General features: G+C 40.4%; 3 protein-coding genes across 5 annotated transcripts; 2 read left to right on the plus strand and 1 right to left on the minus strand.

The window, feature by feature from the left end:
- Positions 1–83: 83 nt before the first annotated feature.
- Positions 84–6,794, minus strand: LOC5502212 (CDP-diacylglycerol--inositol 3-phosphatidyltransferase). 2 transcript variants are annotated; one of them, XM_032370492.2, is made up of 8 exons: positions 6,351–6,794; positions 5,187–5,321; positions 4,943–4,982; positions 4,427–4,540; positions 4,270–4,345; positions 2,011–2,092; positions 1,733–1,881; positions 84–1,668 (listed from the first exon to the last, which is right to left on the minus strand). In XM_032370492.2, exons 1-8 carry the CDS (start codon positions 6,385–6,387, stop codon positions 1,660–1,662), a joined length of 642 nt encoding a protein of 213 aa, XP_032226383.1. In that variant the 5' UTR covers positions 6,388–6,794; the 3' UTR covers positions 84–1,659. The 2 variants fall into 2 exon arrangements, with proteins under 2 accessions (XP_032226383.1, XP_001623431.1); XM_001623381.3 differs by having other exon boundaries at positions 84–1,881.
- Positions 6,795–6,917: 123 nt separating this feature from the next.
- On the plus strand, positions 6,918–9,610 carry LOC5502210 (ethanolamine-phosphate cytidylyltransferase). The gene is made up of 3 exons (XM_001623370.3): positions 6,918–7,887; positions 8,380–8,534; positions 9,006–9,610. Exons 1-3 carry the CDS (start codon positions 7,018–7,020, stop codon positions 9,100–9,102), a joined length of 1,122 nt encoding a protein of 373 aa, XP_001623420.1. The 5' UTR covers positions 6,918–7,017; the 3' UTR covers positions 9,103–9,610.
- A 10-nt stretch (positions 9,611–9,620) lies between these two features.
- LOC5502214 (polymerase delta-interacting protein 2) lies at positions 9,621–17,165 on the plus strand. Of its 2 annotated transcripts, none has more exons than XM_032370484.2 (10): positions 9,621–10,286; positions 10,363–10,429; positions 12,859–12,956; positions 13,201–13,306; positions 13,582–13,648; positions 14,090–14,203; positions 15,278–15,414; positions 15,903–15,929; positions 16,006–16,211; positions 16,526–17,165. In XM_032370484.2, the coding sequence occupies exons 1-10, from the start codon at positions 10,066–10,068 to the stop codon at positions 16,635–16,637; spliced, it is 1,155 nt and encodes a 384-aa protein (XP_032226375.2). In that variant the 5' UTR covers positions 9,621–10,065; the 3' UTR covers positions 16,638–17,165. The 2 variants fall into 2 exon arrangements, with proteins under 2 accessions (XP_032226375.2, XP_032226378.2); XM_032370487.2 differs by having other exon boundaries at positions 10,366–10,429.
- Positions 17,166–17,638: the final 473 nt, after the last annotated feature.

Genomic DNA, 17,638 nt, shown 5'->3' on the forward strand with positions numbered 1-17,638 from the left:
AATAGTTTTTCAAGCAAACGTAGCAAACATAACTCTTTTATAATGGCATAGCAAGCCCGACGACACACACCATATACAATAGCTCGATTACGATCATTTATTGCTTGTCTTTACAGTGCATTTAGGCTGTTTGGCATTATTTACAACCTTGTGTTTGTGGTGGTCCTCTCCTTTGCCCATAATACGCTAAACTTTTTCATCATACAACGCGAACAGAAAGCTACTATAATGAAACCTTACGGTTATAACCAGTTTTCTGTTCTACTTTATAGAAGAATATGTATATGTACCAAGTCTTAATTATTATTTTTTAAGTGCAACGCCTTTATGCATTATGGACAGGACGAGAAGTCCCTTTAAATTATACTAGAGAATACAGCACCCCGTATTTTCCAAAGTGCGACTCAACAGAGGGATGCATTCCTAACCTCTGGATAAGGTCGAAACGTTTTTATGTACAATCCACTGCACTGTAACTCTCGCACTATAATGGCAGGAGGACCTACTGTCTGGTGCTCTCGCCTGTCGACATTCCATGCACAAAGCAAGAATTTTATTCCAAATGTAATGCCAAACATCAACCCCGGTACCAAAAAAAAGGTTTTGTACTAAGAAAATTCAAATTAGAGGGAATTTAAAATATGTGAAATGTTGTACAGATAATGTATGGTAAACACAAAACCTTTAGGTGTTAAAGTGCCGAATCTTACATCAATTTTCAATTCTCTGCAAACTCGCGCCAAGAGTGTCCAAACTGCATTATGGCTTTTATAAACCGAAACTTTTTTAATATGAAGGCACTATAGTAGCCACTGAGCAAGCCATTGTTATACCAAATAATATGCAGAACATTGAAAATGAAGCAATCCTCCCAAAACAAAAAGTTCAAAACTAAAATAAGAAGACATTGGCATCAAGTGCTTTCATACTCAGATGACTTTTGAAAACACCGTCATTACTTCCTCTCGCTGTATCTTACAAGAATGAACAACTCTCGCCAGGTATATTGAATCATCCCTTGCACTGAAACTAAACGTTCGTATAGCTACATAATTTTCTATCAGTTGACATAAATGGCTGATTCACCATGATAATATTTAAAAAATCACAGTATGGGAATAGATTAAATAATTTTTTCTCGCCTCATCCCCATTATCAAATGGATCGTTTTAACAGCTTAAAATCTGTTTTAAAAGGAGGCCCTTTCAAGCAGCCCCTCGATTTTACTTTCATGTAATATTATAATTATAGAATATTGAGCATATTATTTTACCTTGAAACGTTTAGCTTTTTCTATACCCCAAAATACCAATTTCTGTTATACCCACAGTACCTGGTGTCAGCATTATAAACTGGAGCCTGATATTTAGCAAGGTTCACATGTGAGCTTTCCATGTCTAGAAAGTTGGCCTAAGCCCTATCTGACTCATCTAAGTAAGGTTCACATGTGAGCTTTCCATGTCTAGAAAGTTGGCCTAAGCCCTATCTGACTCATCTAAGTAAGGTTCACATGTGAGCTTTCCATGTCTAGTCAGTTGGCCTTAGCCCTTTCTGCTCATCTAAGTTAGGTTCACATGTGAGCTTTCCATGTCTAGTCAGTTGGCCTTAGCCCTTTCTGCTCATCTAAGTTAGGTTCACATGTGAGCTTTCCATGTCTAGTCAGTTGGCCTTAGCCCTTTCTGCTCATCTAAGTTAGGTTCACATGTGAGCTTTCCATGTCTAGTCAGTTGGCCTTAGCCCTTTCTGACTCATCTACCAGCACAGTGTTGTAACAAGCAGCCCATAACTGGATTACGCTAACCAGCTGCTTGAGTAGGCAGATAGGGGCTGTCACATAGGCAAGTATGATCCACAACCCTGCAGAGTGTCCGGCAAGGGAGACTACAAGGCATAGAGAAATAGTATGAATTAGGCCATGTTGTAGGGTGAACACAAGGATGAGGGAAGGTGTGAGTAAGAACTATTCCAGACGCCTCCTTTTGAGAATTTTGGTAACAATAAGATACTTACTTATTGGTCCGGGGGTAAAGTGAGCAAGATAGAGACAGCAGAAGAATAATTCATTTCCAGCACAGAAAGTAAACAGAACAACCTGTAACAATAAGAGTTTTTGAAACAATCAATTTTAAAAAAAGAAAGGAATATGGAGAAGGAGAAGGAGAATAGATGGATGTGAAGGTGAAGGAAAAATGGTGTGGGAAACAAATGAAGTTGGTGATGAAAGAGGAATGGTATGGAGAATGGAAGGAGGCGAGGGCTAAGGAAAACTGGGGAAGGGAATGGATAGAGGTGAGGATGAAGGAGGAATGGGGTGTGGAATGGAAGGAGGTGAGGGTGAAGAAGGAATGGGTGGGGAATGGAAGGAGGTGAGGGTGAAAGAGGAATGGGTGGGGAATGGAACGAGGTGAGAGGGAAGGAGGAAAGGGGTGGGGAATGGATAGAGGTGAGAGTGAAGGAGGAAAGCGGTGGGGAATGGATAGAGGGGAGGGTGAAGGAGGAAAGGGGTGGGGAATGGAAGGAGGTGTGAGTGAAGGAGGAATGGGGTGGGGAATGAATAGAGGTGAGGATGAAGGAGGAATGGGGTGGGGAATGGACAGAGGTGAGGGTGAAGAGGAATGGGTGGGGAATGGAACGAGGTGAGAGTGAAGGAGGAAAAGGGTGGGGAATGGATAGAGGTGAGGGTGATGGAGGAAAGGGGTGGGGAATGTAAGGAGGTGAGGGTGAAGGAGGAATGGGGTGGGGAATGGAAGGAGGTGTGAGTGAAGGAGAAATGGGGTGGGGAATGGATAGAGGTGAGGGTGATGGAGGAAAGGGGTAGAGAATGGAAGGAGGTGAGGGTGAAGGAAGAATGGGGTGGGGAATGAAAGGAGGTGAGAGTGAAAGAGGAATGGGGAGGGAAATGTAAGGAGGTGAGGGTGAAGGGAGAATGGGGTGGGGAATGTAAGGAGGTGAGGGTGAAGGAAGAAAGGGGTGGGGAATGTAAGGTGGTGAGGGTGAAGCAGGAATTGGGTGGGGAATGGAAGGAGGTGAGAGTGAAGGAAAAATGGTGTGGGAAACAAATGAAGTTGGTGATGAAAGAGGAATGGTATGGAGAATGGAAGGAGGCGAGGGCTAAGGAAAACTGGGGAAGGGAATGGATAGAGGTGAGGATGAAGGAGGAATGGGGTGTGGAATGGAAGGAGGTGAGGGTGAAGAAGGAATGGGTGGGGAATGGAAGGAGGTGAGGGTGAAAGAGGAATGGGTGGGGAATGGAACGAGGTGAGAGGGAAGGAGGAAAGGGGTGGGGAATGGATAGAGGTGAGAGTGAAGGAGGAAAGCGGTGGGGAATGGATAGAGGGGAGGGTGAAGGAGGAAAGGGGTGGGGAATGGAAGGAGGTGTGAGTGAAGGAGGAATGGGGTGGGGAATGAATAGAGGTGAGGATGAAGGAGGAATGGGGTGGGGAATGGACAGAGGTGAGGGTGAAGAGGAATGGGTGGGGAATGGAACGAGGTGAGAGTGAAGGAGGAAAAGGGTGGGGAATGGATAGAGGTGAGGGTGATGGAGGAAAGGGGTGGGGAATGTAAGGAGGTGAGGGTGAAGGAGGAATGGGGTGGGGAATGGAAGGAGGTGTGAGTGAAGGAGAAATGGGGTGGGGAATGGATAGAGGTGAGGGTGATGGAGGAAAGGGGTAGAGAATGGAAGGAGGTGAGGGTGAAGGAAGAATGGGGTGGGGAATGAAAGGAGGTGAGAGTGAAAGAGGAATGGGGAGGGAAATGTAAGGAGGTGAGGGTGAAGGGAGAATGGGGTGGGGAATGTAAGGAGGTGAGGGTGAAGGAAGAAAGGGGTGGGGAATGTAAGGTGGTGAGGGTGAAGCAGGAATTGGGTGGGGAATGGAAGGAGGTGAGAGTGAAGAAAGAATGGGGTGGGGAATGGAAGGAGGTGATGGTGAAGGAGGAATGGTGTGGGGAATGTAAGGAGGTGAGAGTGACGAAGGAATGAGGTGGGGAATATAAGGAGGTGAGGGTGAAGGAGGAATGGGGTGGGGAATGGAAGGAGGTGTGGGTAAAAGAGGAATGGGGTGGGGAATGGAAGGGGGCGAGGGTGAATGAGGAATTGGGTGGGGAATGGATAGAGGTGAAGGTGAAGGAGTAATGGGGTAGGGAATGGAAGGAGGTAAGGGTGACGGGGGAATTAGTCGGGGAATGGAAGTGAGAGTGGAGGAATGGGACTTAGGAGTGGATGGATGTGTGGGTTAAGAGGGAATAGGGTGGGGAATAAAAAGCTCCTACCTTCTTGTAATATACTCTTAGAAAGTAGTTCCCAGAGAGGTCTATCTTTTTATGTGAGTCACCTTTTAGCATTGCACTGAAAGGTAATGACAGAAATTAGTATACATTCAGACTTCTGGGAGAGGGTATGGAAATAGGTAAATTGACAACAACACACCTCTGGACATGTATCCAATGGCTTGTGATATCCAAGCAGACCAGGAATTGGAAGAGAAACAAGAACTTTGGATAAAACACTCCAAGCATCATGATCAGAGCTGTGGTCACACATCTGTCTCAGAGCAAAACAGAAAGAGTTTTTTTATGGGATTTAAAGTTGACATGAAGTAGAATTCCTGATAGATCATTTCTAGCTACAAATGAACATGAAAGTCGGGAACTGTCTGTAAGTTTGAATATACAATAACATAAACAAGGTCTTATAAATCCTTGTATGAGCTTGTCTCAAAATTCAAAACTTGTTTAAGATATGATTGAGAAGTGCTTTTTTATGTCAATTTGAATACTAGCAATACCATCATCATTATGATTAGTCATTTTAATGGGATAAAAGATTTACTTATTGTTTGACATAAGCTCTAACAAGCTCTCTTTTAAGCCCCTTCCCTTTCCTTGAGAAGAAAAGAAAAACACACCATCTGGTAACAATTTTTTGCTTGTAAAACATACTGACCTGTCTGTGAGCATATCCAGGAAGGCACCAAATTTGGTACCTGGAAAAAACATAATTAGTTACTCCTGGTAAGTGTATGACAAGATTTAAAGTGCCACTACACAAAACCTACAGTATAACGGAGTGGTCACCTATACACAAACAGGACATGTTTGCCCAAATTGACCACACAAATGTAAGGAAAACATGAGGAGCATGCCAATCAACATGCCCTACCCCTATCCCTTCACAAACATACACTCACTTTGATTAAAGTAACGTGCAGCGTGTCCATCAAAGGCATCAAGGAACCCACTAATGACATACATGACGGCTGCCTTGACATGATCAGAAGGCATGTAGTAGAAGGATGCAAAAGCTAGAATAATTCTGAGATAACCTAGTGAAAAACAAACACCATCAAAACAGAATACAGAAACTCAGTAAAACAGCCAGACGTTTCAACTCAATATGTCCAGGAATCAAACACAACCAAATGATTGGATTTTAAGGAAGCCTTTAAGGTTTTTAAGGAACGTTGTCCAATAACATGCCCTACTCCCTATTCACTATGTCTAGTCATTAGTGATTTTTGGATAATCAATAGGCCATTCCAGTAATAAGTTTGCACACGCATAACCATAGAAACCAACCTCAACTACCAGAATGCAGCGTGCCCTTTTAAAGCTAACATCAAACAAAGCGCGCACTGCATGCCGGTAGTTGAGGTAGGTTCCCATGGTGAGTGGGCACGCATGCTTATAGCTGGAATGGCCTATTGGCATGGAACAAGAAGTGAATTCGATTTTATCTTATAACTGAACACAATCAAATGCAATCGAATTGTGGTTTCAGAAAGGGAGGGGTGGGGAGGGAGTGGCAACTTGGGTTTGACATGGACCCTACTTAAAAGGGGGGGGGTGAATAGGGTTATGTAAATCCGCCGATCCGCAACATTTTTCGGGGCAAATCCGTGGATCCGCAGATATTTTTAGATCCGCATGGTTTGACAGATAAAAAATAGCATCGATTGAAATTTATTTTAAATCCGAAATTCTACCGTCAAAGCAGTCAAAATCCGAAATCCGCGCCCAAATTGTCAACAGACCCGTGATCCGCCGTATTTCCAAAATCCGCCAATCTGCTTAAATAATCATCAAAATCCGTAATCCGTGAGCATTTCGGGGCCGGATCTGCCGATCCGCGAACCTATTCGCCCCCCCCCCCCCTTAAAATGCTATCTAAAGTGGGGCCAAGCACATCAACCACCCCTCCCCGTCCGCCACCTCTGTTGATCATTCGTTCGATTTATATTCGTTGGATCGAACAATTGAATATGACTCGGATAACCGACAAAGTGAAACATTCAGGACATCAGAAATACGAGCTGATAAATCTCGGGCTCGTGATTTATTATTAATCATCTTACCAATAAGGTTAGGAATGAAGAGAAAGACGCTGGTCATCTTGGCAAGTTCAATTGAGCTCTGGACGCAAAGCTCTTTGACAGGCGAAACCCCTTCACAACAGCAGCTGTTTTGTTCTCGATGAAATGCAAAAGGCCCGTATCAGACGAGTCTCTACGTGTTATCGCGATGCACCTGGCGATTCCTGGTCTCTAGCCAGCCTAAAATTCACTATCGTGTGCAGTGGTCCATTTGGCGTACCATAACCTGATAACCGTCTTTGCTGCTCGCGAGCGACGAGAGCAAGTTGAATATTTACTTTGAACCACGCTTGCGCGGGAAAGCCCGCTGGTCAAAATGACCGACAGGGCGGAAATAAATAGGCTGATAGAAAACCCACTAACCAGGCCAAAAAAGAATGTCTGAGAGAAATTTACACAATATTTTTACATTACTGTACCCCATATTTATTGTTGTGAAAAGAAAGTCGCTTATGTCTTATGAAATGAGGAAGTTTGTGTTTGTTGTCTTCTTGTCATATATGCAAATGATCGGGCGAGTGAAATCCGACCAATCAGAGCGCAGAAAACTTACGCGTGGCTCCCGGATTCATCTTGCGGTCCAAACTACAAAGTTGCACACGCCTTCGAAACCTCGCAACTGCTAGACTATTTAGCGTATATTTAAAACATGTCTGACCAACCTTCATCCAAGAAGAAGAAGCAGATCAGAGTGTGGACGGATGGATGTTTCGATATGGTGCATTTTGGGCACGCGAATGCGTTAAGACAGGCAAAGGCTATGGGAGACTGGCTATGTGTTGGGGTGCACAGCGATGCTGAAATCGCACACAACAAAGGACCTCCCGTTTTCAATGAAGAAGAACGTTATAAGATGGTCCGGGCGATCAAATGGGTCGATGAAGTAATAGAGAATGCACCGTATACTACCACCCTAGAGACGATGGACGACCATGGATGCGAATTCTGTGTACACGGCGACGACATTACCCTAACAGCCGATGGTACCGACACCTATCACATTGTGAAGGATGCCGGCCGTTACAAGGAGTGCAAGAGAACCGCTGGGGTGTCCACAACGAATCTAGTAGGCCGTATGCTGCTGCTTACAAAGTCTCACTTTGACAAAGGAGTGCCGATCAGTGCTCTGGATCCCGCTGAAGTCAGCGGTGCTAGCTCAGACGCATCAGCCAAGAGCCCCTGGACTTGTGTGTCCCACTTTCTGCCAACGTCACAAAGGATTGTCCAGTTTTCGGACGGTAGAGAGCCACAGCCAGGTGACAAGATCATTTACACTGCTGGTGCATTTGACCTCTTTCATGTTGGCTTCTTGGACTTCCTGGAAAAGGCCAAGGCACTGGGCGACTATCTAATTGTCGGCCTGCACACTGACCAGATTGTCAATAGATACAAGGGCAGTAACTATCCCATCATGAATCTGCACGAGCGCGTACTCAGCGTCTTGGCATGCCGTTATGTTGACCAGGTGATCATTGGAGCGCCATACTCTGTCTCCCAAGAACTTATCGACCAATTCAAGGTATCGATAACCAGACTTAAAATAGTAAGAATAATGGTTTATTTAAAATGAGGGAGGCAAATACAGTAATAATACCAAAGGTATTAAACTAGTGGCCCTCAACTTAATTGAATTTAGCATTAAAATCACTATGGTGTGCATGAAATAGTAGATAAAAGTTCATGATGTTTCTTCAGATTCAGTCTTGACAGATTTATATATATTTAGATGTTCATCTTTAATTTTTTTTAACTTACCAACATGAGATGAAATTTTAAAACTTAAACTTTGTTCCCAACTGGGTCTTTGTATCAAGGGAGTGTGTGGGAGGGGGGGGGGGGATCTGAGGGAAGGTGATTTGTTCATCTGATTCCACTTTCAGAGGAACATACATAACACAAAGAACACTTCTCTCACCCCTCAAATGTTAGTCAGCTAATCAAATAAAGACTCAAATCCTTTTTACTGTACTGTATAAAACCCCTGTATTAATTTGGTGTTTGTTTTTGTAAGGTTGATTTAGTCGTCCATGGCAACACACCTGTCATGAATGATGTAAATGGTGAAGACCCCTACAGAATTCCTAGGAAACTTGGAATTTTCAAGACTATTAACAGTGAGAGCACCATTACCACAGCTGACATTGTTGCAAGAATTATCAGAAACAAGTAAGTCTGTTGAACTTGGTAAGCCATTCCACAGCATGCATTTTCAGGCTTAGTTTTTTAATGCAAGCAGTTTTTTTTATTGAAACCTAAAAATATGTTTTTTTTGATAATGGCTATAAAGATCAAAAGATCAGTGATTCTGCTAGAACCTAGCCTTTCAAGTCAAAGGACCTAGATTCAAATTAGAGGAAATTTAGCTTTAGATGTAAAAACTTGATGTTAAGAGCTGTCTTTTGGAATAAGTTGGTTGGTGTGGAGGTTGTATATGATACAGTATTGCACTTTATTAATTAACCTGTTGACATAAAAGAACCACCACTGTGAAGCTGTTCTGTGGTACTTGTTATCATAAATGATTGTGCTTTTAACACTTACTCATATCCCCATTATGATGCAGTTTTAACTGTATACTGACATGTCTTATTTGTGCTATGCAAATACTTAGCATTTACATTTATTGTTTGTTACCAGGTTGAAATTTGAAGAGAGAAACCGCAAGAAAGAGAAAAAAGAGATTGCAGCTTACGAGGCATTACAGAGAAAGTCTGTATCAGAACAGGATGCTTAAATCGGGGTAATTGGAGTTACTGTATAGTGATTTGGTCTAATGGTACAAAGCTGTAATTAGATACATTTTAACTGCTTTTTAGCCATGTTTTCTATAAATTGCCATTCTCTTGTAGAAATTGTTAAAATATTTCTCTTAGATGCAAAATATATTTAATATTCGATATATTAAATTGAAAAACAGATTGCAAGACCTATCGAATGTAGTACATTACCATAATTTATAAGAAAAGTAACACAAGACTGGCTTCAAGTCATATGTTATAAATGATATTTATTTATCTCTTTAGCTTTGAACTCAAAACTAATGATCTACAAAATGCTGTCAAGACTTGTTTTTTTAGTGTGGAGTAGGATTTAAATTTACAGTTAGATTTATAATTATTTGATGGGATAGAGGACAAAACTTCCAGACAACTTTTAAATATTGATTTTTCTGTAAAAGGTTGGGGATTAATAAAAGCAAATGCTATTCTGTGTTACTTAATTAAAGGTTGGCGTTTTCGTTAGCACCTGTGTATACTGTATGTACTTCATGGTTTTCTCAACATCCCTGGGGTTTTCTTTTTATAAGTGGAATCTCTTGGTATAATGATATATATTTCTGGTCCAGTCAACATTGAAATACATGTGAAATGAATATGTCATCCATTACTTATATCTTATTTTTTTAGTATGATTGTGATATTACATCAAGGTTCCACTGCATTTTTTTTTTTTAGAAAAAAACTTCCTAGTAAAGCTGTGCCATAGCAGGCCTCCAAATATTAGCGGGGCACGATACAGAAACAATAATTTAAGAAAACATTAGGGGTACCCTGCCCCACCCCTTGCTACAGTCCTGTAAATCACTAGTCTCTCACAATCCTTTGTTTTACCCCCTTTCCTTCTGTATTTTTTTAAAAATGAGTCATAGTTGTTCTACTGGGTTGATTAAAGCAGCTTATAGAAGACACAATAAATTATGGTGTGCATTGTATGTGTATTTCACTTTCTTTTGTTGGAAATATCTGATAGAAATTACCAGTCTCCCTCGCCCCAGCCTTCTCCCAACCCTGGACAAGCAACTAACCCTCCCTCACGGGCTACCTGTGTTTTGGTCAGCGGTTCATCCGATGAAGAAGAAAAGATGTCTCGGCTGTTTGTTGTTTTCAGCGTGCGGCAATTTCGTCGACAATACTCGAGGTAAAAGCAATAAAAACGCAACTTATCTTTTTCTAGCTACCCTCCATTGATTATATGTTACATTCCCCGTGTTTAGTAGCAGGCTGAGTGAAATCGGACGCTTTCAAGTTCCCAAAACCCAAGGAAAGTACGAAGGTGGCCAGGTAAAAAATATATCACGCAATGTGCTTGATCTTGTCTTCCTTTTAAATATCCCCACAGTATTAATTATTATTTTAGCACGGACCTCTATTAAGACATTTTCTGTAGATTTCTCAATAATATGAAAGCCTTATGTCTAGACAATTTAACAATATTTGATTTGTAGTGTGAACTTACCTTATCATATATGACGAATCTTCTCCGTGAAGATTTTCTCAGCTGGATATTTCCGTTTTGAACGTGTTTGCGTTTTTTATTTGTCATTCACAGACGTTTTGTTCTCCATTCGATGACTATAATTACTCTCACCAAAGATTTGCTTTCATTGTGTTTTTCATTCATTACATCATTTAATTAAGAATTGCTTGACTTCAGTACTTACAAAAGTACAAAAATTTTGCTTCATGTCGCCCTCGAGTCCCTTATCAACTTCAATCATTCGTCCTATAATCTCAGATGCAACTCAGCTAATCTCCTGGTAGTTCCAAAATTAAAATGCAAAACTCTAGGGGACAGAGCGTTTGCTCATGGCGGTCCAGAACTGTGGAGCCAATTGCCGAGCTACATTAGCGGGAGGGGACTGAATCCATTTAAACAGACTATGAAGACACATTTGTTCTGCCAAGCCCACAATGTATAAAGTAGTCACAGTTATTAACAGGCTGTCTCACTAACTTCCGCCCGGTAGAATTCGACCAAAAATGCATTATCCCAAGAGTCTTGTTACTGAAAGCCTTTATCAAGTCTATTATCAAAATGGATTTTGTTTGGTTTAATTTTTGTTTTCCCGTTTGTAACAGGGCGTTGAATATTTCACTATTCGACGGCCCTCGTAGCTTGTCTGAAATAAATGGTATCTAAAATAAATCCATTTCACGTACAAATTTATGGGTTTGTAGATATATTATAGTAGTTCAGCTTGCATCAAAGATTAGCTAGTTTTATTTTATTTTTGCTATGTACAGAACCATGTTTTCCACCATACCAAACACGCTTCGAACGAGAGTCCAAACTAGACCCATTTTAGAGCCTCGAATTGTAAAAGTGGGGCAGGGTTGAGCAATTATTCATAACTATCTTGTAAGATCAGTCACTAATTGTCACAAATCTGCAAAAAACTGTGTACGTTTTGCTTATTAACAAAATTATGGCTAATTTTACAAGTGCATATTTCAATATAATCATGATCGGAAACAGTAGTTAAAAAGCTGGAACTAGTACGCCACACAGGCCAAGTTTATATATTTCTTGCCCTCTAAAATATGCCGTGATATCTCTTTTACTATATTTTGCTCTTATGTGCCTTCTCAAACCAAACACGGGTTATTATTTACCATGAATGATCATCTTTTCAAATCTATCTGACAGATGGTGTCCATTCGGACTCATTCTTTGAAGTCGCATTTGCAACGCAAATACATGCCGTTGATTGCAAGCCTTAATTTTGATGATATTAGTGACATATGGAATTCAAGGGGCTTTAATAAACGTCCTTTTGCTTTGTCGAAAACGTCCGCAGTCAATACTTGGTTGGTTCGTTCTCCCTCCTTTGCATGGAAGTGGCGCCATATTGCTGTTTGGTATGGTGGAAAACATGGTTCTGTACATAGCAAAAATAAAATAAAACTAGCTAATCTTTGATGCAAGCTGAACTACTATAATATATCTACAAACCCATAATTTGTACGTGAAATGGATTTATTTTAGATATCATTCAAGCGCCTATGTGCTTGATTTCATATTTCAGACGAGCTACGAGGGCCCTCGAATAGTGAAATATTCAACGGCCTGTTACACACGGGAAAACAAAAATTAAACCAAACAAAATCCATTTTGATAATAGACTTGATAAAGGCTTTCAGTAACAAGACTCTTGGGATAATGCATTTTTGGTCAAATTCTACTGGGCGGAAGTTAGTGAGACAGCCTGTTAATTTCTATTTAAGTTTTTGTCATCTCTGTCTTCATTTTATTTAGTGCTTTAGAATATGGAAACATAGTTTTACCGCTTTATAAATAATTTTATTATTATTATTATTATTATTTTATTACAGTACTTAAGGGTGGAATACATGACATATATCAGCCCAGGCTGAGTTTTTAAGCCTTGGCTCAGTTTTCAGCCCGGTTGAAGGGGCTGGTATCCCCTGCAAATCCTTGTAAAATTGCCTGGGGGGAAATTAACAGCCCAGGCTGGCAAACTGGGTTAGGATTCTCAGCCCTGTTTAGCTAGTTGAAAATCACTACATACAGTAATCACATAATAATCTTGGGCTTGAAAACAATATAATCCAGATCCATGTAATATGTAGTGGACAGCAGAAACCCTTATTTCTGAAGAAAACATTTTGAAATACTTCTTATGGCTTATCAAGATGTCATGATGTTTCATATAGTTGCACATGTTAATATCCACAAATGTATGTTCCAGCTTTTTCTTCATAAGATATTTGGTTATCGTGGAGTTGTTCTTTTCCCGTGGGTGGCAAGAGTTTATGACAGAGACAGAGAGGCAAAGGATGATGAAAAGTAAGTAATAAAACTAGTAACTAGTGCTTAAAACAACTTCACAAGATTTTATGAGATCAAAAGATAAGGAATTTGAAATTCCATCTTATACATTCACTAGCTCAGGATTTATAAGGACTTTACTTGTTCTATGTATAAACTCAGCATCTGTGTCATCAGGGTCATATACAGAATATTACCCAAAAAAAATATTGTTAAATGACATATTGTTTATAAAATCTTTAGATGCCATTCTATTTTACAGGAATTTTGAGGACAACTCTGGTTTCAACAATATAGGGAAAGAGTTAAAAGCAGATTTACAGACATATTACCAGACTTTGATAGACACAAGAGATTCACCTTTCATTGTAAGTTTTGTATATTTTTTGTCCTTGAAAACAGAAAACATCAAATAAGATTTTTTTCTTGTACGCATTGTTTTAAGTTCTGCATTCTGTAAATTTCTTTCTCTACCCTGCATTGTGGACGCAGTGACCATTTGTGTGTGCTAGTCAAGAAATCAGGCAAAAAAATCAAGTTAAATTTTGGGAGTTGGAAAAAATTAAATAAGTAATTTACACGTATGTACATAGGGCCAGGAAGTACTAATCAGACCACTAAATCCTCTCTTAATTTTTAACAGAGAACACAACCAGAAATTGTCACATTTCTTGGGCAAGAAAGAGACAATTCTCTGTACACAATCCCAGGTACTGAATGTGCATGGCCCTCTGTGCTATTTCTTGGTTCAGTTGGCATTGAAATTGGTATTTCAGTGATCACTATGATATCTACTGTATATCTTTGTTTTGTCCCAAAAAGTTTTGATCTCAAACCAAAACACTGAATAATGATGCACTGAATCTTGTAGTCATATCTGCGAAATTTCATCTTTATCTTATATTTATTAATTCTTCAGGGCAGATGAGGTCTAGTTTGTTAAGACAAGAATTTTGCAGAGTTGAGTTGGATAAATTGGTGTTTTTATTGTAGGACTATTAAAGTCATATCATTTTTCAGGGTTGAGCTAAGCTTTACAAATGATAATGATTTTTGTTTTTTTCAGGGTTGGACTACGTTAGTCATTATTTAAGTCATTGTTTTTCAGGGTTCAGCTAAGCTTTACAAATGATAATGATTTTTTTTTTCAGGTTTGGACTACGTTAGTCATGAAGACATCCTACCATATATTATCAGTGATCCGTTCACCAAGCCCATCAACCATGAGTTGTTTGATAAATTTCTCTCCCCCGAGCCAGGAAGAGGTAAGACATTGCAGTGCAAAAGAAATATAAGAAGGAATAAATTTTCCTTTATAAATAAAAGAAATAAAATTGCTGAGTACCATCCTTGCAGCTGGAATGCATAATGTGGTGGAGTTGAAGGTGCTGTACGTCTGCCGCCATACAATCAGGGCTTCTGGAATTACGCGCTTGTGCGGAAGCACGTAATTTGGCTTTTTCCGCGTAATCCACAAATTTCCGCGTAATCTCGCGTAATTTGGCTAAATTTTGAAAGACAATTTTGCACAGCTGATGTGTTCTTTTAGGGTTCTTACCTCTATTTCTCGTAAAAAAAAAGAGAGATATTCTTCGTAAGAGTGCGATATTTCGAACTGAATTTCGAAAACAAATAAAATGACTAGGCGTTCTTTGCTAAACCGCGAAGGCCTAGGACTAATAATAAAATACCTTTTTTAATTGGCTGGTGGCTAGAAGCCAATGAAAACTTGCCTAAGATATTTTCACGCAAAAAAAATAACCTTTTCAAGTTATTTCCTGCTTTCCTTCGGTACAAAATGTAGTTTGGGCTTAACAGTTGATATTCCGTGTAATTTAGCGCATGATTCAGTAAAAAGTCCGGCAAAATTTTGATTTTTAAAGAAAAATGTATTGCAAAATCCCGCGTAATTTTGAGTTTTTCCCACGTAATTTCAGAAGCCCTGTACAATTGGTTTCTGTGGAAGAGTGGAGGAGATGGAGGGGGGGGGGGGGGGGGTGTAACTGGAGAGCACAGGGAAAGAAACAGAGTAAAGGCAAGAATCAACTAATCAACCTTTCAGTGGTGATGAGAGTCAAGCCACTACAGCAGAGTAGCACTCTGCCATTTTGCTACCCAAACTTCGGGGTTTTTCTTCAGCATTTATAAAAAATGACTGAGGTCTTCCAATAAAAATAATTCCAGTTCATAACTTAACCCATGACTACTGTATGTCTTTGTTTGTGTGGCTGGATTTTCAGTGCAGCTATGTGGAGGGAACAATGTCCAAGATTTTGAATGTTAGATTCTGATGTCTGTAAATGCTGAACCCTCATTTTCTGTTGCCATGTGTTCCGTAGTCCCGCCGTTTACCTGCAAGGACTCCCTACAAGCCTGGCATGAGAAAAACCACAGATGGTTAGAACTTACAGATGTACACCGTGAGACCACCAACCAGATCAGAGTAACAGTTATGCCCTTCTTTATGGGGGCTAAGGTGAGAAATGGTGCCTGTCTTTAATGGGGCTAAGGTGAGAAATGGTGCCTGTCTTTAATGGGGCTAAGATGAGAAATGGTGCCTGTCTTTAATGGGGCTAAGGTGAGAAATGGCGCCTTTCATTATAGGGGCTAAGGTGAGAAATGGGGTCTTACTTTATGGGGGCTAATGTGAGAAATGGTGCCTGTCTTTAATGGGGCTAAGGTGAGAAATGGTGCCTTTTATTATAGGGGCTAAGGTGAGAAATGGTGCCTTTCTTTATGGGGGCTAAGGTGAGAAATGGTATCTTTTTTATGGGGGCTAAGGTAAGTAATGGTCCCTTTCTTTATAGGGGCTACGGTGAGAAATGGTGTCTCTTTTGTGGGGCTAGTTATTAGGTGCCATTGCACTCACCTAATAAAAATGTTGTGAGGTGCCCAGATAGGCTATAAAAAAGACAGCACAGTTGTTAAGCTTGACATAAATGTATTCGCTATACTCTATTTCAGACAACACAGCCAAGCGCAAACTATTGGGTAAGAAAATTAAAGTATATACATAGTGTACAGCAGGACCTTTCTGCCTGAAATTTACGTGCTGTTCTGATTTTAGTGGAGATATTGCATTCGTCTGGAGAACCTTGGCCCAGAAACAGTCCAGCTACGTGAGCGACACTGGCGAATATTTAGCCTCTCTGGCACTCTCGAAACGGTCAGGGGAAGGGGTGTGGTTGGACAGGAACCGGTGCTTTCACCTCAACAGCCTGCCTTCCAGTACAGCAGCCATGTCTCATTACAAGCGCCTAGTGGACACATGTGGTGAGGGGATATTACTCAACACATCCTATTACAACCTTCGCCAACACTATTCGTTGTTTTTTTTTTTTTTTTTACAGTCAAGTTATGTTACTGTTGTTTCTATGATGACAATAGAGCTCTTATTTTGTGGCCATTTATCAGTAACATGTTTTCTAGGGCTGCTATCGTTGTAGCATTTCAATTTCCGATATATTATTTAGCACCTTCCAGGCCTTAAACGAAACTTTAACGAACACAAAGATACTGCCAAGTTATTCAAAATTTTCTCTTATTTTCCTCCTTATTTGACCTCCTTCGTTTTGTCATCTTCACAGGGGTACGTTTCGACTGGAAAGACCTGACGGCAGTACTTTTGACATTAGAATCCCGCCATTTTCACTCGAAAGCAAAGAGGAAGAAACACCTCCGACCAACATTATCGCTTGATCTCTCGCTATGCAGGGAATGGAGGAACAACACAAAGAAGAAGACTAATGTTGAGCGCAAAAACATTTGTGTGAATCATGATATTGTATATATAGTGATTTGTAGTGGAAGAGTAAAGAACTCAAGTTAGTATTTCATAAATGGAAACGCTAATACAATAAAATTCATTTGTTGGATAACTACTGTTCTTGGAGAATAGTGATACTAAAAGTTATGTTCACTCCTCAAACAGCTCTGAGCAGCAAACGTTTCAAACTCGCGACCTATGTCGCATATAAATGCATATGAATTTTCCCTTTATCCTAGAAGTATTTACATATGGAATACTCGCCCACCACTGGCATTGTTCGCTGCAACTCTAGAGGTTTTTTTTTAAGTTCCCGGCCGCGATCAGGCCCCACTAGTAGCTATATGTACCAAGGCTGCTTTATCATCATTTATTTGTTGTATTTTTTATTATTTATTTCTTTAACATCCTGTATAGCCCATAGACTCGAGGATTAATAAATATGAATGTATGAATGAAAACCTTTTAAACAACAAATATAACTACTTGGGTCTGGAGCCATCACTTGAACGGGGGATGCGTCCAAAAACAGACGAACAAACGAACAAGGCAGCAGCCTGCGTAGCAGCTCAAAAGGGAGGGGAGAGGGGGGACTGGATCCCATCCCATTTGATTCGCAAAACGCAGGCTTAAAAATTGAGAAACAATGAGAGGTAGGAAGAAAATGCTCCCATTTAAGTCTCGCGTTCAAAATTTAGAGACTCCAAGACCGCGAGATCACACGCAACTGATAAACTAGTGAGTTTGAAACCTTGCCAGATTGTGGAGGGTTTTCTAGCCCCTTCACACAGTCATCATTCTGACCTCTTTTACGCATTTGTTTGAGATGGGCCAGGCCGGGGGAGGCATTGAAAAAAAATTTGCCTTTTTTCACACAATATTATAACTAAATCGTACATTCCATGTCTTATTTTTACGCTTGTCAGCGTCGAAC

Source organism: Nematostella vectensis, chromosome 4, assembly GCF_932526225.1.
Source record: "Nematostella vectensis chromosome 4, jaNemVect1.1, whole genome shotgun sequence".
Taxonomy (NCBI): domain Eukaryota; kingdom Metazoa; phylum Cnidaria; class Anthozoa; order Actiniaria; family Edwardsiidae; genus Nematostella; species Nematostella vectensis.